The sequence below is a fragment of the Siphateles boraxobius genome, unplaced genomic scaffold (genome assembly GCF_051911475.1).
Source record: "Siphateles boraxobius isolate OS27281-9 unplaced genomic scaffold, OSU_SipBor_1 1, whole genome shotgun sequence".
NCBI lineage: Eukaryota > Metazoa > Chordata > Actinopteri > Cypriniformes > Leuciscidae > Siphateles > Siphateles boraxobius.
In genome coordinates, this window is record NW_027508699.1 from 7,579,118 (window position 1) to 7,605,759 (window position 26,642).

Below are 26,642 nucleotides of genomic sequence, written 5' to 3' on the forward strand. Positions count from 1 at the left end.
TTTGAATATATGTTCCCCTGCACTTTAGGCACTTTGCACACATTTGTTCTGCATCTTGTGACTTGATTCTATTTTGTTTTGTATTTTTATTTATTAGAAAGGTATATTCTGTTCTAATTTAATTCTGTAAATTAATTGTTGATCATTTTTCGGTGCATCGATGTTGCACTCTGTAGCTACTTAGAGCCTGCTCGCACAGGCAATTTAGCCGATTTAATTTGATTTGCATGTGAAATGCAAATCCTGTCTGCAGTGTGGCCTATCTGCAGTTATTTATGTTATTTCTTAGTTTTATTGATCCAAAATGTTTTTATACATTTTCATCTATATCTTTGTGTGATGTTCTGTACATCATGGCTTTAAAATGTTAAAACCCGCCCCCTCCCAAACCCCACACACGATTCAACTATTAGTCGACTATAGGGAAGACTTGATGATTCTGATTCGACTATGAAAATCCGTAGTCGGGGACACCCCTAAACTGAAGTATAGCATTTTGATTGGCTGAGAATACCTTTTCTGTGGATGAAAAGTTGGGTGGAATCGGGCCTTCACTGTCAGCGTCCTCCAACCAGTTCCTCCGTGCCAGCTCTTCCCACTCGGCCTGCATTTTATCCCAGAACTCAGTGTCTGACTGTGGGAGACAGTTACACAGCCCTTTAGGACACAGCCAATATTGGAATATCATACAAAACAAGACCCTGTACAGCATTACAGAGAGATGTTGTTTGGCAGTAGTTTTTTGTCCCAGCAGGGAATATAAAGGATAGGCTTCATAGCATTTGAATTTCTCTGTGTTTTGAATTGGTCCACATAGGACTAGCCAGGCACACAATCATGCTCCAGTGTTATGAGGACATATTGTTTTTGGTTACAAAAGCTGCACTATCATTTTAAGCAGCAAGGCCAAAAGGTCAACATGCTATATTCATCATTATGGATTCACCAGAATATCATCTGCCAGAAGCACATTTGCGATTGGATTACCAGAAGACCTCTCAACTTTCATACAGTATCTAATTCTTATCAATCTGTGAGGTCAGCAAGTGGTGCAGAATGTATAGATAAGTGTATATTTATACACTGAGTTTTATGTGTAAGATCAGGTATGATCAGTTAAAAGCAGATTCCAGTAACAGTTATTGACTGCAGAGGAAAGTATTATCGTAAATTACTCTCTTAGACTGTGTGTGGGTATACTGTATATATATATATATATATATATATATATATATATATATATATATATATATATATATATGTAGGCAGGCAAGGAATAGAAGATGAAGATCTACATTTAGGTTTCTTAACAATTAACTAGAACAGGAACATGTCAGGAGAAGGATAAACATAATTTGTGATAAAAAATTCTGTATTATAAATTTTTAAGGCCAGACAAGTAATTTTTTGAGGTCAATTTGTAAACACGCATGCGCACATATATATTCAAACGTGCATACCTATAGACTAAACACGGAATACGCAAGTGCACACCATCCGCGTTTTCAAAGGTTCGTGTTTTTGAAGTCTGCGCAGAGATAACTTTTTTCAAAATTTTAAAGACTTGCACCTTGGAACCTATTTCAAGGTTTGCGTTCTCGAGCCACCAGGCACTGATTTTGCAAAAGCTCCAGTTTGTGCTCTGGAGAATGTCAAACTTTCTATTTATGACATGTTTTTGCTACGTTGAGTCGTTTTAGCAAATCGCATACATGTCCATTGATCTCTTGAATGCAATAGCCAATCGGAGGTGTTAAGTTAGTCAGAACATAGATATTATGTATAAGAGATTCAATGAGCAATATAGACAGCTTCATTGATTATAACAGAACTTTGTGATATCGGGATGATCGGTTTTGGAAACCATGAAACATTTATTTATTTATTTTCATATATTATTATCTGGATTCTCTGATTAATGTTTTAAAAAAAAACAGCTTTTGTTTAAAATAGATTTTTTTGCAACAACGTACATGTCTTTTCTGTCACTTTTGATCAATTTAGTATTTTTGCAGAATAAAAGTAGGCTATTCATTTCTTTAAAAAAATCTTACTGACGCTAAATTCTCTCTCTCTCTCTCTCTCTCTCTCTCTCTCTCTCTCTCTCTCTCACTGTGTGTGATGTTCTTATCCTTTTGAGACAACACACCTTTTTTACATCACATTATTTTGTAAAAAGTGGGTTATATCCTCAGCTACTGTAATATCACTGTATATACAATAACAAGAAGAAGCTGGAAAGCAAAGTATTGGACCATCATCATGAGATTCTTATAATGTTCCAAAATACACCTTAAAAATTGTCTTTCCTCTATTGCTTCCTGTCAGTATCAAACACACAGCACTAAGAATTAATTTTGTTTGAACTTGCACAGATACAGTATGGAATATTCAATTACATACATAATTCAGAATAAGGTGTGTACATGACACAGAATTCTGGCATATGCCACCCATTCTATTCAGATTTCTAGAAACGTGAATTCTGAATAATATTGGAATATTCTTGTGCATGTAAAGACAGTCACTGTCACAGTCTTAGCCCATTTATGTTTCACCAAATGCTTCTGATCATGACAAAGGTAAAATCAGCATCACCATCAAGAATGAGGATTCACACCCTATTCAACTCCATTTAATTCTATTCACACCCATGACACTGATCTAAAAGACGTGTTTATCTATCTGTGCATTTGTGCATGGTTTCCTAGTCTGTGTGCTGTCTAGCATTCTCCCTTAACAGTATAGCTTGAATAACCCAGTTCTTAGCACAACTAACTGAATGTATTAGTTTTTTTATGTTTCTTGGCAGCTCAAATTAATCTTGCAACACACAAACAATTGCTTAGGCTTCAATTGTCGTCCTAGAGTTGATTCACTCAGTGTTTGCATTAAGGGGAAATGAGGGAAGAGTGTTGCATCTGCGATGAAGGCACGCGCTGGACGGGACAATTAATCACAGAATATCCTGCAAGCCGCACACGACCACGTAACAACAGACAGTCAAGTACACATTCATTTTTTTCCATTTGCATGATTGATACACTGGGAAAAATCATATAAATAAAAGGCCCAATAGAATATGGATGATCAATCTTTTCCTAGATTGTCTGCGTTTTCTTTTTCTGCTCTGTCGTCGTGACGAAGATGCCATGCAGATGCAACACCACAAGGGATCTCTAGAGTCATTCATCTGTACTTCAACTTTACCATTAAAAGGATTTCATCTCTGCTTCAGTTTAAAATATGCACCAGCTTTTGAAGCAATTACTCAAGAACTATGATTCCTTGATAAACGATAAGGAACATTTTTTTGAAAATAAAATTTAAAACGTGCAAGTTCTTCGAAATGTTGTATTTGTGTTGGTTTCATGTTTGATTTGCGAAAAACCATTACACAAGTTAAGAAAAGTTTAAATATAGTGACTAAAAATGTCACATGCATTGTGGAATAATCCTTTTGTATGTGTTGAGAGTTTATGAACACATCTTAATTATTGTTATTTTTTTAAAGTTGTAAATAAATGTTCTATGTATAAAGTATTTACATTATTAAGGATCCTCTATTTGATTTCGTTTCCTGTTTTATGTATTTTGCATGTTTATACATGTTGGTTACCACACAACATGCAAAACGTGACTTTGATTTTGAAGTTTTTTGCATATTGTTGGAGATACTGCCCTGTGGGAGCACTCCGACAAAAATATAACTGAACGTTTTTTTTTATACTTTAATACTTAATTGTTTATTGCTTTTGTAAATAACAGAGGAACAACATACACATTAAAAAAACACAAAGTTGCCATACATTATTACATATAATCCTTCAGTCAGTTCACCAGTACATTACATCATTATACACTCATACACTTTCAAATGCAATCATCAAATCTGCAGAGGAGACAGCTGACCATTCTCTACATCTGTTCTCAAAGGATTTGTTTTGCAGCCGAAGTATACATGTGAATCTTTCCGTTTTTTAATTTCTCTGTAACTATTTCAAACCACTCCTCTCTTGTAGGTCTTCCTTGTACCATTTCTGGTTTATAGCCTTTTTACTTGTTGCCAATGATCAATATCTTAAATAAATATCAGTCAACTGAAAGTTTTTCTAAAATTAATAAGCAGCTGCTAAAATCAGAAGAAATAATAATAAATGATTATACCAAACTACTTAAGGTTTTTCCTAATAGGGTATATAATTCTTATAATGAGGCTTTTTGTCTTCAAAACATTTTAACACTAAAAAAGGCACATCAACTGTAGATATAATATAACAGTAAGAATTGATTGATAAAATATGCTTCTAATATTAAACCTTACCATTTTATAGCTAATGCAATAGAGATTGGCTACAAAAGGTACAGTAGTTTCATGCAAGGGAAGTACAGAAAACTTCAGACAGTTTGCATCAGGATATTGACAGTCTCACTGTTAAATATAGCTACTTTACTGAGCATATCACTTTAAAATGGATGTCTTATGAATATTACTGCCCAATAAGCATCTCTGAATAAGAGACTAGAGAGGTAAGAGCTGACATAATCACAAATCAGATATGTCGTTTGTGTTGATGCTGCATTCCTCAGCTAAAAATACAACAATTATGCAGTCTTAACTTACAGGGTGAGACTGACCTTACAGAATGCAAGAAACTGCAATTCCCATGTGGCCAGATACGCTGTGAATAAGGCCTGAGGTATGAAGATTACTGTGGCAGTAGAGAAGACTTTTTCCAAACTTTTCGAATAAATACATGTGCTTTCTTGTGTGACTGTGTGTGTGTGTTGTAGGGACTTGGTCTCACCTCCACAGCAGCCTTGGCTCGAACAAACTCCTCCTCTAATGAGTGTTGTCTCCCCAGTAAAGTGCCGCCCAGCTGGGGCCTCTGCCGCTGCGCACACAGATGGTCATACACACATATGCAGACAAGGTCAACAAGCAGTCACTGACTAATACTGTTTTGTCCTCAGATCATGCTGAATAAGCAAGCTTAAAGTTATGGCCAATATTAATTTTTTAGTATACAGTGGCCTCAAAAAGTATTTGGACACTTAAGCCACACTAAAATATATATGGGATGATAAACTATCAAACCAAGAGGCATCTGCAAACGAATGATGCTAGACCTTTTCTCAGAACGAATATGTCTAAAACTAACAAAACCGGCATATTGGGAATTAAATTTAACCATCTGGATTCAATGTGATTTTTAGTGGCTGTATGTGTATAAGTATAACTGTATAAGACAGTTCCTCTTTAAGTTGACACAGGTGTGCTAGCAGAGTAATCACAGGGGTACTAGTTACTTTTAGCACCCCCAAACAAGATATCATGCTCAGGGGGTTATGTTTTTAATAAATAACAAATTCTACAATATTAAAATAAAAATATATATTAGTAAAATAATAAAATGTTAATTAAAAATGATGCGTTAGGGACTGCGTTTACAGATTTATTAAACTCTTTTGGGGTCAAGCAAAACGTCAGTGGTCCCACTCATCGTCTAAATCATACACTAGACTTAATTATATCATATGGAACCAATCCAACTGATATAGATATTATACCGCAAAGTGACGATCTCACTGATCATCACATGGTAACTTGTATAATACGTACTGCTGAAATTTGTCATGTTGCGCCACGTTATCGACCAGGCAGAACAATCGTTCCAACCACTATAGATAGATTCTTAAATAGCTTACCTGATCTATCTCAGCTGCTCAGTGAACCCAAACAAACAGATGAACTAGAGGAAATGACTAGCAGTTTGAGCACCATTTTCTCTAGTACATTAGATATTGTTGCACCAATTAGATTAAAAAAGGTTAGAGAGAAAACTAAAGCACCTTGGTACAACAGTGCTACGCATGTTATCAAGAGAGAAACTCGTAACTTAGAGCGTAAATGGAAACAAACTAATTTAGAGGTCTTTAGAATCGCGTGGAAAGACAGTATGTCACGTTATAAAAAGGCTCTAAAAGCAGCCAGGGCTGAGCATCTCCACAAACTAATAGAAAATAACCAAAATAATCCAAGGTTTTTATTTAACACCGTGGCTAGACTAACAAATATACAGACATCACCAGAGCAAAATATTCCGTTACAGTATAGTAGTAATGATTTTATGAACTACTTTAATTAGAAAATAGAAATGATCCGTAACACAATTGTAAATGTACACTCTTTTATGGTGTCTTATGATTCAGCCTCAATTATCGCCCCTCTGGAACAACTACACCGCTTTACAACTATAGGACAGGAAGAGCTAAATAAACTTATCATTGCATCGAAACCAACAACATGTTTATTAGATCCAATACCCACTAAACTACTGAAAGAAGTGTTACCTGTAGTGGAAGAGCCTCTTCTCAATATTATTAACTCGTCTTTATTTTTAGGTCATGTTCCAAGAATATTCAAGCTGGCAGTAATAAAACCTCTCATTAAGAAACCGCAATTAGACCCAAATAACTTAGCAAATTACAGACCCATTTCAAATCTTCCATTTATGTCTAAAATACTAGAAAAAATTGTGTCCGCTCAATTGTGCTCTTTCTTGCAAGAAAATGAGATATATGAAAAATTCCAGTCAGGATTCAGACCGCATCATAGCACAGAAACTGCGCTAGTTAAAATTACAAATGATTTACTTTTAGCTTCTGACCAAGGCTGTATCTCAATACTAGTTCTACTCGATCTAAGCGCTGCGTTCGACACTATCGATCATAAAATACTCCTGGATCGACTACAAAACTACACTGGTGTTCAGGGACAGGCATTAAGCTGGTTTAGATCGTACTTATCAGACCGTTATCATTTTGTCTGTTTAAATGGGGAAAAATCAAAGATAACGCCAGTAGACTATGGAGTGCCGCAAGGATCGGTGTTAGGCCCTCTGCTATTCTCAATATATATGCTCCCACTTGGTAATATTATAAGAAAACATGCAATTAATTTCCACTGTTATGCTGATGACACTCAATTATATATTTCATCACGGCCAGATGAAAACACTAACTTATCAAATTTGACAGAGTGTCTCAAAGATATAAAATGCTGGATGACGCGTAATTTCCTGCTACTAAATTCAGATAAAACGGAGGTATTACTTATTGGTCCAAAAAACTACCCACAAACTCACTTACAATACAACTTTAATATAGAAGGATGTCCAGTTACTTTATCCACTACAGTAAAAGACCTGGGTGTTATACTAGACCGCAACTTGTCTTTCGAAAATCATATTTCATATGTTACAAGAACAGCCTTTTTCCACCTTAGAAACATTACAAAGCTACGTAACATGCTATCTGTTTCTGATGCAGAAAAGTTAGTTCATGCATTCATGACCTCGAGACTAGATTATTGTAATGATATATTAGCTGGCTGTCCTGCATCCTCAATAAACAAGCTACAGTTAGTGCAAAATGCAGCTGCTAGAGTTCTTACTAGGTCAAGAAAATATGATCATATAACACCAATTTTATCATCTCTACACTGGTTACCTATCAAGTTCCGTATCAATTACAAAGTACTATTACTGACCTATAAAGCCCTAAATGGTTTAGCTCCTGTGTATTTAATGGACCTTCTATCGCCCTACAATCCATCACGTTCTTTAAGATCACTAAATTCGAGGCTTCTGGTCATTCCTAGGATATCTAAGTCCACTAAAGGAGGAAGGGCGTTCTCACATTTAGCTCCAAAACTCTGGAATAGCCTTCCTGATATTGTTCGAAGCTCTGACTCGCTGTCCCAGTTTAAAACTAGATTAAAGACGCATCTCTTTAGCCAAGCATTTACATAATGCTTACCTTTTATACCACTGCTGAATCAGATCAAATGCATTTAATATTATAAAACTTGAAGAGTCTGTAGGTTATTTGTATAAGTTGCATAGTATTTACAGTCATTACGTTCCTGTGTATATTGCGTGAATGACGGGTGGTTGGGTAGATATTGTGTTTTGCGGTAGTTGGTATGCCATACGGAACCGTTGCCACTGAACCTGCATTAACGACGACAGTGGGGCTCGACAGCCTTAGTCAAACAGGTCGGCGCGTATGGTTGGGTTGCGGAGAGATTGTGAGATTGTGGTTGGGTCTCAGCAGCAGGAGGGATGTAGAGGTCAGTAAGCAGGGCTGAGTTGAGTGGGGGACGGAGGGGGGTGACTCTGGGACGCAAGAATCCCTGTCTTCATGTTTTTTATCATTTACGCCCGTGTTATGGAAATCATTATGAACAGCAGCTACGCTAATTATTTTCCCTTTTTGCTTTTCTGCTGTTATCTCGGGACGCGCCAATCACAAAGCCTGTGAAGAGACGACTCAACACCGGCGAAATGGACCCTCTATGGTGGACGGCACTGATCCTCAACAACTCGTCTCAACACCGGCGTGATTACTTGGACTTCCAAAAGATGGAAATGGATAAATATTCTAAATGTTCCGATCCAATCTGACTTGTAATGCTGCCCGAATCATAAATCATGCACTGTTCCTTCGTTGGCCAGAGGAGAACTGGCCCTCCGACTGAGTCTGGTTTCTCCCAAGGTTTTTTTCTCCATTCTGTCACCTGATGGAGTTTTGGTTCCTTGCCACTGTTGCCTTGGCTTTTGGCTTGCTTAGTTGGGGACATTTAATATTCAATAATATTATTGATCTGCCTTGCTTAAGGTGGACGTTGACTCAATTTTCTTTTAGAAACAAACTCTGTTATATTATTTTCATGTTATCACTGTGAAGCTGCTTTGATACAATCTGTATTGTAAAAAGCGCTACATAAATAAAGGTGACTTGACTTGATACTTAATTACTTTTTATAGAAAGTTATATAAGTAATTACTTTTTGACTTGACTTTTTAACCTGGGCTAGGCTTGCTCCTGTGGTGTGATTGTTATGTGTTTGAGATGGGTCTACATAAAATGAGCTATCAAAATCTTGAAAAAATGAGCAGTACTGCTCTCAAACGCTGGGGGCATGTCCGCCGGCTGCGCTGAAACCACGCCCACTCGCGGGAAGCACTCACCAGTTGTCGGCACGACGGGAGGATGAAGGCCGAGGGGGGAGATAGTCGGTTCGGCCATTCACCAGTAACAGCGGATTATCAGTGAATCCCAGTTGCCTCCGACGAAAGTTTATAAAACTATCCCGTGTAAAATGATCACTACAGAGTCGGGTGTTTGCGGTCTTCCTCAGCTCTCCATCAAAGTGGCTCTTCACAAAATAAATCCACCTTTTCTTGATGTGATCGTTTTTCGGAAATGTAAATAAGGACACCGATCTGTTTTGTACGTGACCGCATCCAGGTAGTACGCATCAGTTAAAGCTAGCTAGCAAAGCTAGCTAGCAAACTGTAGGCTTTAGTAACTAATGATACTGACAGTAACTCGCGATTGAGCGGCAAACTGATGTGAATGTGCTCTATTTATATTGTTAGTGGAGTGGCCAGCCTCAGTGGCTCTAGTGCGTCATCAAGTAGGGGCGTGTCCAGGAGCTCAGGGGCTCCAGTGCGTCATCGAGTACCCTTTTAGCCCCGCCCAAAAAATACAGAAAATAGCAATGGTGAAAAACTGTTTAACTGTTTAACTCCACAATTCAGTACTTCACAGTTCACAGTCTTTGTAATATGTTTTAGCAATACATTTCTAACATTTATAATGTGTTTAGAATTTTTTTTTTAAATTGCCTTTACAGGGACTTTAAGAGACGGAGGCTGGGAGGGGCTGGATGAACCAGGAAGTTAGAGGAGTGAGAGAGAGGAGCAATAAAAGAAAGCGAGTTAACACGTTCAATGGCCCTGATCTCTTTTGTTTAATAACTCGATATGGTGTGAGAAGTAAAGCGAGAATAGACGCGTATAGGAGAAGAGGGGCGTGATAGAGAGAACAGAAAAAAGTCGGTCGTAGTTGGTCGATCAGCATGAGCGAGGACAACGCGGGTCCCGCGGGTCTAAGTCCAACTCCAACCGGGTCTAGGCGTGCCTTCGGGCGCCACCTTCACGATTCAGCCTCAAGAGCTGTTCAATTTCGCAAAACCTCAAGACTGGTTTTTAGGCACAGCAGAGGCGGGCTAGAATGCTTGGGCTGTGGAGCTGTTCATTAGACACCATAAAGTAAAATTTAAAATCGACACAGGTGCTTACAGTCATGCCAGAGTCTACATACAGAGAGATAACAAAAGGGACATTTACACTGGAAAATGCAGACATGCCTCTACTGGGGCCAGGTGGGACTCCACTTTCTGTAATTGGAATGTCTCATGTGTCACTTAGAAAAGGTGAACTCACTGTGCAAGAGCATGTTTATGTGGTTAAAGATCTTTTAGGTCGGCCAGCAATTTTAAAAAGCTCAATTTGGTAGCTCGGCTTGACAGTGTAAATGCAAACATGCTCAAAAGATGGTATCCCAGCCCTACACCATCAAGCTCAGACCAAACATGACTCCATTCTCCCTGGCAACCCCTAGGAGAGTTCCCCTTCTTTTGCTGGGGGCCATTACAAAGGTTGAGGAGCAAACCAACTGGTGTTCAGGCATGGTACCTTTACCCAAGAAGAACGGGACAGTCCGTTTCTGCGTTGACCTCACCAAATTGAATGAGATGTGTGTAGGGAGAAGTACATTTTGCCTTCTGTAGAGCAGACTCTCGGACAGGTGGGCGGGGCCAAAGTCTTCAGCAAATTGGATGCAAACATGGGGTTCTGGCAGATTCTACTGTCGGACCAATCGTCTAAATACACAACATTTATAACCCCATTTGGAAGATTTTTTTTCAATAGGCTGCCATTCGATATTGCTTCAGCACCATAGCATTTTTTTCAGAGACGCATGTCCATGGTCATAGAAGGACTATCTGGTGTGGTGTACCATATGGACGATGTGCTCATCTGGGGTAAGTCTCAGCCTCAGCATGATGAGAGTCTACACACAGTGTAAGCTAGGATTGAAAAAGCTCCACTGAACTTGGAGAAGTGCGAGTTGGGCAGACAGGAGGTCAATATACTGGGTCATATAACTTCTGAAAGTGGGGTGAGACCTGATCCAGATAAGACTAGAGTGGTGCTGGAGATAAAAGAGCCATCCAACATCAGTGAAGTCCGCAGCATCCTTGGTATGGTAAACCAATTAGGTAAATTCATGCCATGTCTTGCAGAGAAGGACAGGCAGTTGAGGGACCTTCTGTCAAAAAGAAACCACTAGTGTTGGGGTAGAGCCCAGCAAGAGGCCTTGAAGAGGCAAGAGTTTGTTGAACTCAAACACGAGCATTCATCCCCACCTGTACTAGCTTTATACAACCTGAACAAAGAACTGAAACTGTCTGCTGATGCATCATCATTTGGTCTTGGTGCTGTTCTTCTACAAAAAGAGGAGGAGCAGTGGAAGCCGGTTGCATATGTGTCACGTTCACTTAACCCCACAGAGCAACGGTACGCCCAGATGGAAAAGGGGCTTTGGGCATGATCTGAGGATGTGAAAGGTTTAACCCTCTGAGGTCGACTATCGCGTGAGCGCGATAGTCTCGCTTTTTTTCTTATCAGTGCAAAAGAAACTCAAAATACTCTGTTGATTTTGATCTTACATATTAAGTGTTGTACATCATTAGATCCCGATAAGTTTTTTTTTTTTGTGGACACTTTTTATTTGTGGATGGTTGCTTTTCGCCAAATAAAGAAAAACAAACATGATGCGCGTTCTGCCTTCTCTCCGTCAGTTAAGTCCATTCTGAAACGCATCTGAAAATTAACTGTAATTCCGCGAATACTTGTCATACAGGCACGAGTGTTTTTCCATAATGAAGCTTGAACTCTCTTCTTTTAAATGAATTAATTTATATAAAAAAACAAATATTCTCAGTTTATGTAATCTGTATGAGAAGAGAGAGATGTGGAGAGCACGCGGTATTCAATGATAAATGATATTATTTAAAATGAAGGAATATAAAGGAATTTAAAATATTTAATCATAAATATTCATTATGATAAAATGTATACTTTTTACAAAGAAATACACTTGACATATTGTTAAAATTGTAATTGTTGTTGTAATTGTAACCTATTTGTAATTGGTTATAATTTCTAATTGTAAAATATGTATCTATAGATCATTTATTTTGTCCTTGCATTCTTTGGGATCCTGTGACACACCTGTGTGAAAGCCTAATTAATATGCAGCTCATTATGTATGTGGCACATTATCCGGCCTTTGTCTTCTCAGGTGTGAACACGCCTCCACGCATATTGCCTTTCCAAACAAAAGGTGTCTTATTAAATTCAAATCAATGTATTGTTTTGTGTAAATGATTAGCAAGGATGATTTTCAGATAATTTTGAAGCAAAAATTCTAGGCAACAACACTCATTAGTCAAAAGTCTTGTGGACACATATTTAGTATGTTTTTTGTGGCCTTATTTCAGACACTTTAAGTTTTAGTTTTTCCAATAACCACACATAAACATTATTCTCTAAAAAATACAAACATGTACATACATGTTGCTCACATATTACGGTAGCCCCGTTTGTGCTATATAGAGTGAATTTACACCTTTGCCATTAACATGTTTATAAATAACTGAAAAAAGCACAAATGTCAGAGCATGTCAGAACACCTCCAGGACCCAGAAAACACCTCAGACCTCATAGGGTTAAAAACTTCTTCATAGGACATCACTTCCATCTGGAGACGGACCCCAAACCTCTGGTGAGCCTGCTGGGAAACCAAGAGCTAGCAGAACTTCCTCCAAGAATCTAGAGATTCCGCATGAGATTGATGAGATACAATTACACCATCACACATACACCAGGAAAAATGCTGTTGACAGCTGATGTGTTGTCTCGTTCACCAGTAACAAACATCCTGGGAGAGCACAATTCTGAGGCTGACTTGATGGAAGACACTAACATCTATGTAGAGACTGTTATAGGGTGCATGCCTTCCAGCCCTAACTATTTGGCTGAACTCAGAGAACAGTTGAAAGTGGACCATACCTGTAAAACCATGCCAGGAAGGATGGCCAGACCTCAGTCACATAACTGGAGAGATAAGAAAATTCTGGCCTGACAGAGCAGTTCTCACAGTCCATGATGGCCTTCTATGGCTCCTTGGTGGCTCAGTGTGGTGGCCGGGTCTAAGTGGACAGATAAATGAGCTTGTTCACAGTTGCACAACATGTATCAATGAACGAGTCAATCCAACCAAGGTTTTAATGCCCTCTGATTTTTCCAGACAGACCATGGCTTAAGCTGGGTGCAGAGCAGTTTCCAATGCAGGGAAGCACTTATCTACTGGTGGTGGACTATTTTTCCAGATTTGTGGAGATTGCCCAACTAACCCCTGCAAGATCTGATGAAGTAATTGTGCAATTAAAGTCTATGTTTTCACGGCATGGAATTCCTGAGATTGTTTTCTCCGATAATGGACCTCAATTTTCCAGCCAGATGTTCGCAAAATTTGCAGCTGACTACGGCTTCAGTCATATCACCAGCAGCCTGAGATTTGCTCAAAGCAATGGAGAAGCTGAGCATCATGATCAGTCTGTAAAACATCTACTCAGCAAAGCAAAGGACCCCTATTTGGCAATGCTGGCTTTCAGAACAACACCGCTGGAAAATGGCTACAGTCCTGCTCAGCTCCTAATGGGGCGAAGACTACGCACACCGATACCACACCGATACCACAGCATCACTCGCTTCTGATTCCAAATCTTTTACACCGTTGTAAGCAAAGGAAAAGGGAAGGAGAGAGAAGCAGGCTACAAGTTACAACACACATCACCGTGCAAGACAACTCAGTCATCTTTCCTCTGGTCAGAGAGTTTGGATTACAGACACAAAGTCTAAGGGTACTGTGGTAGCATCCCATGCAGCACCTCGTTTATACGTAGTGGAACACCTTCGAGGCACCTTATCATCTTGTCCCTATGACAAACACCAAACCATTTGCTGAAATTGTCCCAAAAACTTTTGAACAAACAGAGAAGGGGGAGCACTACCCAGAACTTTCAACAGCCCAAACGATCAAAACTCCTATGTTATACAAAACACAGTCAAAACAAGGACAGTGATCCAATCAAAGAGACTGGACTTATAGGTCAGATGAGAACGTCTCTGGTTACGTATGTAACCCTAGTTCCCTGAAGGGAACGAGACGCTGCGAGAACGCCCCTGCGTGAGTGCGTCATGAAGCACGTATGAAATCAGTCCAATGGCGAGACGGAACGTCAAAGGCGGGTGACGTCATCGACCAGGAAACTATATAAGCACCCCAAAACACAAGCGCGTCAGCTTCTGATAAGACTGAAGCAAGTGCTCACGGGCATGCTGGGAGTATGGCTTAGACACGCAGCGTCTCGTTCCCTTCAGGGAACTAGGGTTACATACGTAACCAGAGAAGTTCCCTATCAGGGAACTCGAGCTGCGTGACACATTCAGACGAAAGCACCTGCGCCCCTGGAGTGGAGCTGAAGTCGAGATAAAACTTCACGAATGTGTGTGGTGAGGACCAGCCTGCCGCATCACAAACATCCTGGATTGATACTCCTGACAGGATAGCCTTAGAGGCAGCCATACTCCTGGTTGAATGAGCCCGGACAGCCAAAGAAGGCGGCTGACCGGCAGACTCATAGGCAAGTGAGATGGCCTCGACCACCCACTTGCTCAACCTCTGCTTAGATACTGGACAGCCCTTCTCAGGGGGTCCAAAGCAAACGAATAGCTGTTCACTCTTTCTCCACAGGGCAGCTCTGTGGACGTACGCATCTAGGGCCCTAACAGGGCTACAGAGAGACCTTCTAGAAAAACCGCCAGGTCCCAGGTCGGCACCCTCGTGCGAACTGCTGGCCTCAGCCTCAGAATGCCACGAAGGAAACGGGTTACAAGTGGGTGTCTCCCGAGCGAAGCACCACTCAAAAGGACGTGGTAAGCAGATAAGGCCGCCACATACACCTTCAGTGTGGAGTGGGATAACCCTGTGGAGAAACGCTCCTGAAGGAATTCCAGCACTGCACCCACCGGGCAGTTAACTGGGTCCAGCTGGTGTTCTCCACACCAAGAGGTTAATATTTTCCACCTCAAGGCATATCATTTCCTAGTGGCCGGAGCTCTGTAGTGGAGGATGGTATCCACGACCTCAGTCGAGAGACCAGATTCTATGAGCTGGGCCCCCTCAGAGGCCAAGCCCACAACCTCCATAGATCTGGGCGGGGGTGAAGTATCGACCCGCTCGCCTGAGAGAGAAGGTCCCTCCTCATCGGAATCTCCAGAGGAGAGACGTCGAGGAGAGAAATTAGGTCCACAAACCAAACTCGGGCTGGCCATTACGGGGCTACCAACAGTAGACTGACCCCGTCCCGGCGAACCCTCTCCAGAACGCCTGGGAGCAGAGCAATCGGGGGAAATGCGTACAGGCGTGACCCCGGCCACTCCTGTACCATCGCGTCCAACCCCAGAGGGGCTGGAGGACTTAGGGAACACCACAGTTGGCAGTGTGATGTTTCCCTGGATGCAAATAGGTCTACCTCGGCACGACCGAAATGTTTCCATAGGAGCTCCACCACCTCGGGGTGGAGTCTCCACTCCCCGGGCCTCAGCCCCTGCCTCGACAGGATGTCTGTCCCCTGATTCAAATACCCCGGGATATAAATCGCCCTCAGTGAAAGAAGCTTGCCCTGGGACCATAGAAGGATCTGGCGAGCCAGCTTGTATAACGGGCGCGAACGCAGACCCCCCTGATCGTTTATATAAGAGACCACCGATGTGTTGTCTGACCGGACAAGAACATGGTGACCTCTCAGGTCTGGGAGGAAGTGTTTCAGAGCCTGAAACACAGCCATCATTTCTAGACAATTTATGTGCCAATGAAGATGATGGTCCTGCCACAGACCCTGGGCCGAGCGACCACTCATGATCGCCCCCCAGCCTGTGAGAGAGGCATCCGTCGTTAGTGTTACACGACGACACGGAGCCCCCAACACAGGACCTAGGGACAGGAACCAACGTTCTTTCCACATAGCCAGAGCACGGAGACACCGTCACGTGACCCTGATCTTGCGGACCGGGTTTTCCCTCGGGGAAAACCCCTTGGTCCTGAGCCACCACTGCAGTGGTCTCATATACAGCAGGCCGCAAGGTATAGCGTTGGACGCTGCTGCCATCAGACCCAGAACCCTCTCATATTCTTTTACAGTGAGTGACTGGCCTAGCTTTGCCTGTTTGACGGCTAAGAGAATCCAAGCTATACGAGCAGGAGACAGACGTGCCTGCATCGTCGTCGAATCCCAAACCACGCCCAGAAAAGTGGTCCTCTGTACTGGAAAAAGCACACTCTTCTTGGCGTTGAGCCTCAACCCCAACTTTTTGATATGGGCGAGAACGACATCTCGTTGCCGAATCGCCTGATGCTCCGATTGAGCCAGAATCAACCAATCGTCGATATAGTTTAAAATGCGGATGCCCTGGAGTCGCAGCGGAGCCAGAGCTGCATCCATGCATTTCTTGAAAGTTCGGGGAGACAGTGCTAGGCCGAACGGAAGAACCCGATACTGGTACGCTTCGCCCCCGATAGCGAACCTCAGGAACTTCCTGTGTTGTGGAAGGATGGAAATGTGGAAGTATGCGTCCTTTAGATCTATCGTGACAAACCAGTCCTCGGACCTAATCTGTGACACGATCTACTTGAGAGTCAGCATCTTGAACTTGAACTTCCCTACTGAGTGATTTAATAGGCGCAGATCTAAAATTGGACGCAACCCCCCATTCTTTTTCGGAACGATGAAATATCGGCTGTAATAACCCAACTCTCTGCTGGGAGGAAGAACTCGTTCTATAGCGCCCTTCAGCAGCAGAGTTTTCACCTCTGGTTCCATAACCAGAGCCTGCTCGGGGTCCACCACTGTGGGAAGAACCCCTCTGAAGCGTGGCGGGCGTGATCTGAACTGAATCGCGTACCCGTGCTCGATAGTCTGCAGGACCCAATGAGATACATTTGGAAGGCTTTTCCACTCTGCCAAAAATTCTACTAAGGGTACCAGTCTCTCGAGACTGGCCTCTGGAATATTTTGAGTGGCAGACGCAGTGCCCTGTAACGGCGCACCGGCAGGGAATAACTGGTCTAACCGCACCACACCGCTCCTCGGAGCGAGCGAGCGTCCCTCGGGAAAGCGCTCGCTGGGACCGTCTACGTCCCGGCACGCAGGCGGGGTTCGCAGAACGGGCCCCTGAGGGTACCGAGAGAGAACGGACGCCTTTCTGCGGCGAACACCTTTCTCTCTTGGTGGGGACCACCCTCAGTACCCTGATGTTTGTGGCATCAGGGCTTCTTCGACGAAGCCTTCCTGGCGACAATTATCGTCCTTAAATCGGTTTTGCCCCTGGAAGGCCTCGACTGAGAGCGCCGCGCCTCGGCCCAGTCTTGCTGGGGAGTAGCACGAGACGCGACGCTCCTTTTCTGTTGCGCCCTGTGCGAGGAGCTACTCGACGGCCGGGGCTGCTGGGCGGGGGACATGCACCCTGAGGGGGAGGAACTTCTGGAGCGCTGCCGCCTGCTTCTTCTCTTCTTGAAACCTCTCGATGACCGTATTTACCGAGTCACCGAAGAGGCCAGCGGTCGACAGCGGGGCGTCCAGAAGGAAGGATTTCTCTTTCTCCTTCATGTTGGAAAGATTTTGCCATAAGTGCCTCTCCGTTGCCACCAGGGCTGCCATAGAATGGCCTACTGATCTGGCCGTCTCCTTGGTGGCACGGAGAGAGAGAGATCGGCTGCCTGACGTAACTCTCTCAATACATCAGCACTCAATTCCTGCCCCTCACTAATATCTTTCAACAGATCAGCTTGATAGGCTTGAAGAATCGACATAGTGTGTAAACAGGATGCTGCCTGTCCAGCCGCCGAGTAAGCTTTGCCCACCAGAGCCGAAGTGTTTCTTAGTGGTCTGGTGGGCAACGCCGGTGTCTTGAAGGACGATGCCGTGTCAGGAGAAAGGTGGCTCGCAACACTTCCTCAGCCTTAGGCATTGCCCCATAGCCATAAGATTTCGCCTCAGAAATATTAGAATATAACGATGTTTGTTGTGTGAATATTCTGGATGAAACCGGTCTTTTCCACGATCTCGAAACCTCGGTGTGGAGATCAGGAAAGAATGGCAGACACCGGCGTAGAGGTGCAGCGCGAGATGTCAAAAATCTCTCATCCAGCTTGCTCTTAGATCTAGACTCCTGTCTATCAGCTGGCCACTCAATGCTTAATTTTTCAACTGCACGAGTTAACACCTCTCTAAGCTCCTCACTAGCAGGAGACTGAAGTGACGAGTCCCCAGTCTCTGCAGTATCCACACTTTCAACGTCCAGTTCCTCAGAACTGGATAGCTGAAGTGATTGTGCCTCAGCCCGGGCAGAAGAAACCGCAGCGCGTGCTTCCAAACCCGGATCTCAGGCGCTGGATCTACCAGGTAAGGGCCGAGATAGGGCAGAGCCCGTCTCCATCCCCGCTGATAGATCCATCTGCGAGCCCCACGATTGAAGCCTCCGCTGTGCCTCGGCAGGACCCGAACCGCGGGGAGAGCGCACCGAACCACTCTTCTCGAAAAGGGCTCGGCGGGAGCGGAGCGTTTTCATGGACAAACGCTTGCAATGCACACAATCAGCTCCCTCGAGAGCTGACTGGGCATGCTGCACTCCCATACAAACAACACACAGATCGTGAGTGTCCCCACCTGTGATATAGCGTGGGCAGGGATGAACACACTTTCTGAACTGCTGTTTGCTCACTATTATATATATATATATATATATATATGTGTGTATATCGTCTTTTTATATAGTTTTTTTAAATGTGAAAAACTCCTGCATAGCAACTTCTAGGGACAGACAAAAACACTTGAGAGACAGACTGATATGATTTCACACACAGAGCGCTTGCTGAAGACTCAGAAGCTGACGCAGTTGTGTTTTGGGGTGCTTATATAGTTTCCTGGTCGATGACGTCACCCGCCTATGACGTTCCGTCTCGCCATTGGACTGATTTCATACGTGCTTCATGACGCACTCACGCAGGGGCATTCCCAAAGCGTTGTCACGCAGCTCGAGTTCCCTGATAGGGAACTATGAGTTGAGTTAAAAAAAGAAGGTAAAAAAAAGTTATAAAATGGAAAAAAATTTAATATAGGTTTTAGAGAACAAAAAAACAACTACAACAAAAAACACTGGTTCAGTTATTGTTGATGTGACATTGCTTGGTTAAAATTATTTTTTTAGGCTAATAAATGGTCTTGTTATTATTGGCTTACTGTTTTAAGTATTGTTAGAAGGGGAGATGTGGTGTGATTATTATGCGTTTGAGATGGGCCTCTTTAAGAGACGGAGGCTGGGAGGGGCTGGATGAACCAGGAAGTTAGAGGAGTGAGAGAGAGGAGCAATAAAAGAATGGCTCTTTTGTTTTATAAACCAACAGCTACTTTGTTTTTAATAACAAAAGTTCTATTTTTGGCAAATGTAAAGGTCTTTTTACACCAAAAGTGAAATGAATCAGCCTCAGGCTAAAGGAAATGTAAATTCAAGCCTGTACAGTAGAGGGCACAGCTCAAACAAATCTTTCAGCTGTTCTGCCATTCTGGATTCCAGAAGAACAGGATGCAGGAAAAGAAAGTTTAATACTCTTCTTTTAGCAATACAAACAAAAAAGTAAAACACAAATGTGATTTTTATCTAAAGTAATTTTTGCTGATTAGTATGGTTGAATTGGATCATTGAAGGACAGCCGTGAACACAATGGTTAATAAAGTGAGATTAAATACATAAAGTATATTTATGTTATATGACATGTAATTATTGCTGTTTTGCACGTCACTGTTTTTGTTCATTTTGAGGAATACTGAATCTGTTTTTGTGCAAGTGTGATGAGTAAATGCATGGTTGCATGTAGTCTAGAACTAAATAATGTATAATTTACAAAGTTTAAGAGGAGCCCGTTCAAATTGCATAACCAATCATCAATATATGAGGGCTATAATTATACATAGCCGGCTCACCCATGTTCCTCGACAGTTTTCCGAATCCTACCATTACCCAGTCTCCTCAAACTCGCCTGATTTCTATCCTAACCAGAGATAAGGTGGGATACTCTGGGTTTGGGCTCGGCGCCCTCTCCTCGGACAGCACTCTAAATACGTATACCTTTTATTCTATCTGATTATTTGTAAGTGTGAACTCGTGAAAATACCAATCATGTTTACACAGCGCACACAACACTCTGCACTTACTCCTGATTTCTCCCAACATGGGCACAGGAGAGCTATCAGTCAATAAATGGGAAAACAAAGTAACTTGCATTGCTTATGTGTTGCCACCAACAGTGCTACTATTCTATCTACCAATTTCTCACAACACTGCAAAACACCCAGCTTTGACTTTGTATTTGTTTGATTAAAGCTACAATATGTAATTTTTTTCTCCGCTAAGGGTCGTTAACCTCTTAAAATAACAAAGGCGTAGGTTGATGATGCATAAGCGGAATTATGGAGTGAATACATTGATATTTTTAACATGACTATGGTATGAAGCAGGGCGCAATTGCTAATAAGAGACAGATATCAGTGCCACGCACGAGTCCTGTGGATATAAAGGAATAAGGACATTTAATTCTACCGAACTACCTGCAAGTGCTGAATTAATACTCACACAGGTCAGTTTATTACACTAACTTATCTTGTGAGGTAATGCAGCGCTGTTTCACTTGGTCTACACTATCACACTAAACTGCATTTGAGTGTGTTGAAAGTTATAATGTTAATGCTATGTGTTAGTTTGTCTGTATGAGACTAGCAGTAAGTTAGATCAACATTAGAATAACAAACTGATCATATTCTAACATTTCATCATGTTGAGCTATATAACATTATTAGACAGGTGAGCAAATGTACATAAAACTAATCAAAGTACATGCAAGAACTGTCAAGTCGAAGTTTGTCATGGACGTGGAGCTCTCGGCATCTCGAAAACGCCACGCTGATATTGATCCTCGTTTTAGTTCTCATTTTGTCCCAAAGTCTGCTTGCCATGGTCTATAATGTTTGAATGAAACAACATTTCGATGAACGAAGAACATTGTAGCCGATGCTTGCATATTATATAAATTTTGTACACTGCAGCTTTAAGTAGCGAAACATTTACATACAAGACAAAACTTCTTTGTACGCGCTTGCAATCCCGCTCTGCTGCGTTTGCATGTACAGTATATGTACGTTATATCTTTCAATCCCATACTTCCGATGTGAACATGCTCATTTGTTTGTTTGAGCATTTGTTGTAGCTTTGCAACGGAAGTGAATCAATCAATCAAAACTAACTTTAACTGGACAATAACTTTATTCTAGAGCTTTGAAACAATCTATATAGTTAAAAGCGCTATATAAATGAAGGTGACTTGACGACATTTGTTAACATGGGTAACGAAAAATGACACCCAGCTGATGCTTGTGGTGTCAAACAGTTGTTATGTTAGACAAGCAGATAGTGTCCAAATACTTAATTTTGAATGGTATATCTATTGTTTAATCATGTAGAGCCTAACAAATATTTTTGTGAAATGTTTTCCTTGAAAAGTGTGCTTGTTCTGCATTTCATTAAAGGGATAGTTCACCCAAAAATGAAATTTCTGTCAGTATTTACTCACCCTCATGTTGTTCCAACCCTGTAAGACCTTCGTTCATCTTCGGAACACGAATTAAGATATTTTTGATGAAATCTGAGAGCTGGATCACTCCTCTATACTCCTCCATAGGCTTCTTGAGGGATTGAACTTGCAGGCCCCGAAAAGTTATTACAGACATTGTTAAAATAGTCCAAGTGACTACAGTTGCTCAATCTTAAGTTTATCAAGCGACGAGAATACTTTTTGTGCGCAAAAAAACAAAAATAACGACTTTATTTCAACTATTCATGTCCTTCTCTGTGGGCCTCGAGTCAGTTCACTAGAGTAATAGCGTAAGCTTCTGTTGTTGTACGTCGCACGCATCACACACATGACCAGCGTCGGCCATTAGTGAGCCAACGTGCTATCCCTTTAAGATTTTGTTATCTAATGCAGTGCCATTTAGTCATTTTAGCAATTAAATACTTTCTGAGGCCACTGTATATTACCCCTCAGTATACAGAAGTACTTCATTAGGCAGAATTATAGTTGTAGGCAATATAAAGTTTTTTGTATAAAGTATTGCTATTTCATCCTTACTAATATCTAAGAAATAAACAGAGCCTGTCTTGCACAAAGAGGAATCCTTGCTGACAAATCTGACAAAAACATATTTCTGACGCACACACAGAAAAAGGGTACATTAGGGTTTTTCATGATAACTGCACCTTAGAAACACAGAAGGCCTTTTATAGTATCATTCTGTACCTGTCATACAAAGATGTATGTGCTTTTCCTCAGGTGCCTCTCCTCACTATTTGCAGTTTAATACCTACAGTTTTAGGTTTTTTTTATCTAATGGAACAATTCTGTCCCCAGAAGGCCTCAGTGAGAAGGGTTTGTACCATTTTAAGTGCACATAGGAGCCATTTTCTGAGTGTGTGTGGAGAGGAGATGGTGATCAATACTGAATCCTGCTGTAGTCTTTTACATGAGATCAAAGTATCATCAGTGTGTACCTGAGGGGCCGGCCCAGGGTCTGACTCCATGCTCATGCTGAGCTCCAGGGCACTATGCCTGTTAGAGAAATCCGTTTTAAAGTCTGCAGACCTGAAAAGGACAAAATGCAGAGAGTTATGATATTATTGCTTGCATTAATAACAATAATGCACAGAGGCAACTCAATTTAAACAATCTAAATTGAATTATATATCCATGATAAATGATGATACTATTAAAAATGCATTTTATTGATTTATCTTTTATAACGAATGGATGCATTTACCCCCCTAAACTCCTAAACTGAGGGTGTCAAAAACACGAAAGGAGTCCATTTGAGGAAAAAATTATAAAATATGTAAAAATTAATATCAAATATTTACATCCATTTATAATGCTGGTATGATGTTTTCAAAAACATTTCATACATAATGCAGCATTCACACAGTGAACTTTTTTTTCAGGTCTAACTGTTAATGATCTTTTTAAAATGGCTCATTAAATCTAATTTAATATCAGGTTTAAGTTGTCTTTTATTTTGACATTCTGTTCTGTTTTCTTTAGATTCTGTTTTCCCGCTTCTGTTTAGTTTTGCGGTGCGTCTGAAATTGCATCCTGTCTAAGTAGGCACTAAATTTGAATTTGAATTAACTTTACAACAGTTAAAAAAGTACGTTCTAGTATGAATATGTGTAGCATAAATGAAATTCGGACGCAGTACATCCGCCATGTTGATACTGTCACGTGACCTACTAGGGCTGGACGATATGACTTAAAAGCAAAATCTCGCTTAATTGAACAATTTACCTCGATTATGATTAATGAACGATTGTTCACTGACAAGGTTTGTACTGTAAATATGCTGAACTATTAAAGGTGGGATATTTATTTCTAATGATAGAGTGCATTTCTTATCTTTGTGATTTTAAAATAATTGAAGAAAAAAGCTTTGATGTTGGCTTGAGAAAGCCTGAACCTTGAACCGGGACTCGAACTCGGATCGCCTTGTGCAGAGCTATGACAAACGTCATGCTTACCGACAGTGCTATTGCTCCGACATAAAAGCTCACTTTAAGCACTTTTCATTTGTCTATGGGTCATAACATTTCTTACCGATTTCTGCTATTTGTAAATCAGATACAGATAAATTAGCACAGTACATTTATTTGAATGCATTAATGAGAGAGCGATTGCGTGTGTGAATTAGTCAATTCTGAAGCTGTGTGTTGTAGTACAAAAGTTGAAAAATCTATGCTATAACTGTTGAGTTTCTAAGCTACTTTAGAGATAAATCACAGGACAGCATTGACATTGAGTTTCAGCGCTCCTGAATGTTTCTCTGTGATCTTCTTCACGTCTGTCTGTATGAGTGTTTGTGTACCATAATGTATCCGCGCAGTAGTTCAATGTAATGATACACAACTGATGGTCTAAAACCGCTTGAATGTTCAAACTGGCAAGCCTTAAAACACAATCAATTCACAAACTTTCGTGAGGACGCAAACGAAAGTGATCTCGCCTCTGGGCTTGTGCGCTGTCTGTATGTGTGTGTAGCGGTGAACGTGATTTCACCAAGTACCACATGTTTCTGGATCAACATCTTTGTTGATCCTGGAACAACTTTCAGATCAACCAATCAGATTTGAGGGACAAGTTTACTGTCAAGTTTAGGCTTAGAACCAGTGTAAGGTGCTTCAACATCAGTGTTATTCACCCATTATTTCCCTCTGATTTTAGTTATGGGTAGGGGTAGGTTTAGGGGTAGGGATAGGGTAAGGACTACATTTTGGGACAGGAATGTTGTTCCAGAATCAACAAAATATGTTGATCCAGGAACATGTCTTACTTGGCAAAATCACAGTGACCTGTGTGTAGCAGCGCATAAGAATTAAATTACCTGTACAAACTGTGTAAAACATGCAATTACCTTATAGCAATACTGAGTATCCAGATTGTATAAACAAAGATAACAGCTCCTGAATCTTACATTGTGCTTGCAAACTGCACTTGATGAGCGATCTTCTTTTTTTTTTATTTTATTTTTTTTTTTTTTTTTTTTTTTTAGCTGACGCTTTTATCCAAAGCGACTTACAATTGCTATACATGTCAGAGGTCGCACGCCTCTGGAGCAACTAGGGGTTAAGTGTCTTGCTCAGGGACACATAGGTGTGTCACAGTGGATTCGAACCCGGGTCTCTCACACCAAAGGCATGTGTCTTATCCACTGCGCCATCACCACCCATGGCGCCATCACCACCCATGATCTTCTGTCTGTGTGCGTGTTACAATGAACGTATTAGTTTAAAACGGCGTCAAATGGCATTTAAAAAACGGGGGAAAAACGACATGGAAAAATCACGTTGGTTAGAGGTTCTGAATTTTGGTTTCGATTACTTTTCGATGAATCGTCCAGGCCTATGACCTACCTGCTTCACTGCCATGCATATCCTCTCCCGTGGCCTCATGGGATAGTAAAGTGTCCATTGAATGTGTACTTCAGAATCTCGCTGGAAGTATTATGTAATTCGGGTACTTTTCACCTACTGCTTTTCAAATACTATATATTCGGACATACTACTCTATGGCTGTACTGTTTTCCGTTTTCCACATACTATATAGTAGGGAAGTATTCGATTTCAGACGCAGCGCTGGTTTCCTTGGTTACTGATTGTGCCCTTGTTGGTTTCTAAAGTTACATATTGCTGTCACCTGTGTCTAGTTTAGTTCCCTTGTTTGCCCTGTGTATTTACAGGTCCTTCTAAAAAAATTAGCATATTGTGATAAAGTTCATTATTTTCCATAATGTAATGATAAAAATTAAACTTTCATATATTTTAGATTCATTGCACACCAACTGAAATATTTCAGGTCTTTTATTGTTTTAATACTGATGATTTTGGCATACAGCTCATGAAAACCCAAAATTCCTATCTCAAAAAATTAGCATATCATGAAAAGGGTCTCTAAACGAGCCATTAACTCATCTGAATCACCTAATTAACTCTAAACACCTGCAAAAGATTCCTGAGGCTTTTAAAAACTCCCAGCCTGTTTCATTACTCAAAACCGCAATCATGGGTAAGACTGCCGACCTGACTGCTGTCCAGAAGGCCATCATTGACACCCTCAAGCAAGAGGGTAAGACACAGAAAGAAATTTCTGAACAAATAGGCTGTTCCCAGAGTGCTGTATCAAGGCACCTCAGTGGGAAGTCTGTGGGAAGGAAAAAGTGTGGCAAAAAACGCTGCACAACGAGAAGAGGTGACCGGACCCTGAGGAAGATTGTGGAGAAGGACCGATTCCAGACCTTGGGGGACCTGCGGAAGCAGTGGACTGAGTCTGGAGTAGAAACATCCACAGCCACCGTGCACAGGCGTGTGCAGGAAATGGGCTACAGGTGCCGCATTCCCCAGGTCAAGCCACTTTTGAACCAGAAACAGCGGCAGAAGCGCCTGACCTGGGCTACAGAGAAGCAGCACTGGACTGTTGCTCAGTGGTCCAAAGTACTTTTTTCGGATGAAAGCAAATGTTGCATGTCATTCGGAAATCAAGGTGCCAGACTTGGGAGAGGGAAATGCCTGAAGTTCAGTGTCAAGTACCCACAGTCAGTGATGGTCTGGGGTAGGGCTGGATGATTAATCAAAAAATAATCGAAACCGAAATTCAGAGCCTAGAACCGAGGTAATTTTACCATGTCAGTTATTTCGTTTTTTTAATCCTATTAATATTTCCGCCCACTGTGTGTTAATGTACTTTCCCCTTAAAACATATTACCGCGTGTGTAGTCACGTAACTCCGCCCCGTCCAGTCTGCGACATTGAAGCAAAATGAGCCCCTTTCACACAGCGCGTTGATCCCGGGAAATTGCTAGAACAAACACCTTCTGTGTGAACGCAAACACGACCCAGGATTGATGCCAGGTTGGGGACATAGTAACATTGCCGTGTTCAGTCCCGGAACGCGCGCTGTGTGAACAAAAGCCATAATCAATGCCGTGTCGTAATGATGGCGCTAAGCCG

General features: G+C 41.5%; 1 protein-coding gene across 4 annotated transcripts in view; it reads right to left on the reverse strand.

Annotated features, from left to right (window-relative positions):
- The window catches only part of pex5lb (peroxisomal biogenesis factor 5-like b), an 82,746-nt gene that overhangs the window by 21,573 nt on the left and 34,531 nt on the right, over positions 1–26,642 (reverse strand). For all 4 annotated transcript variants that reach the window (XM_077194258.1, XM_077194267.1, XM_077194241.1 and 1 more), the window contains 3 exons: positions 22,644–22,734; positions 4,809–4,895; positions 515–634 (listed from right to left, as the gene is read on the reverse strand). In XM_077194258.1, the coding sequence (XP_077050373.1) occupies positions 515–634; positions 4,809–4,895; positions 22,644–22,734 (298 nt within the window). The remainder of the gene's footprint in view (positions 1–514; positions 635–4,808; positions 4,896–22,643; positions 22,735–26,642) is intronic.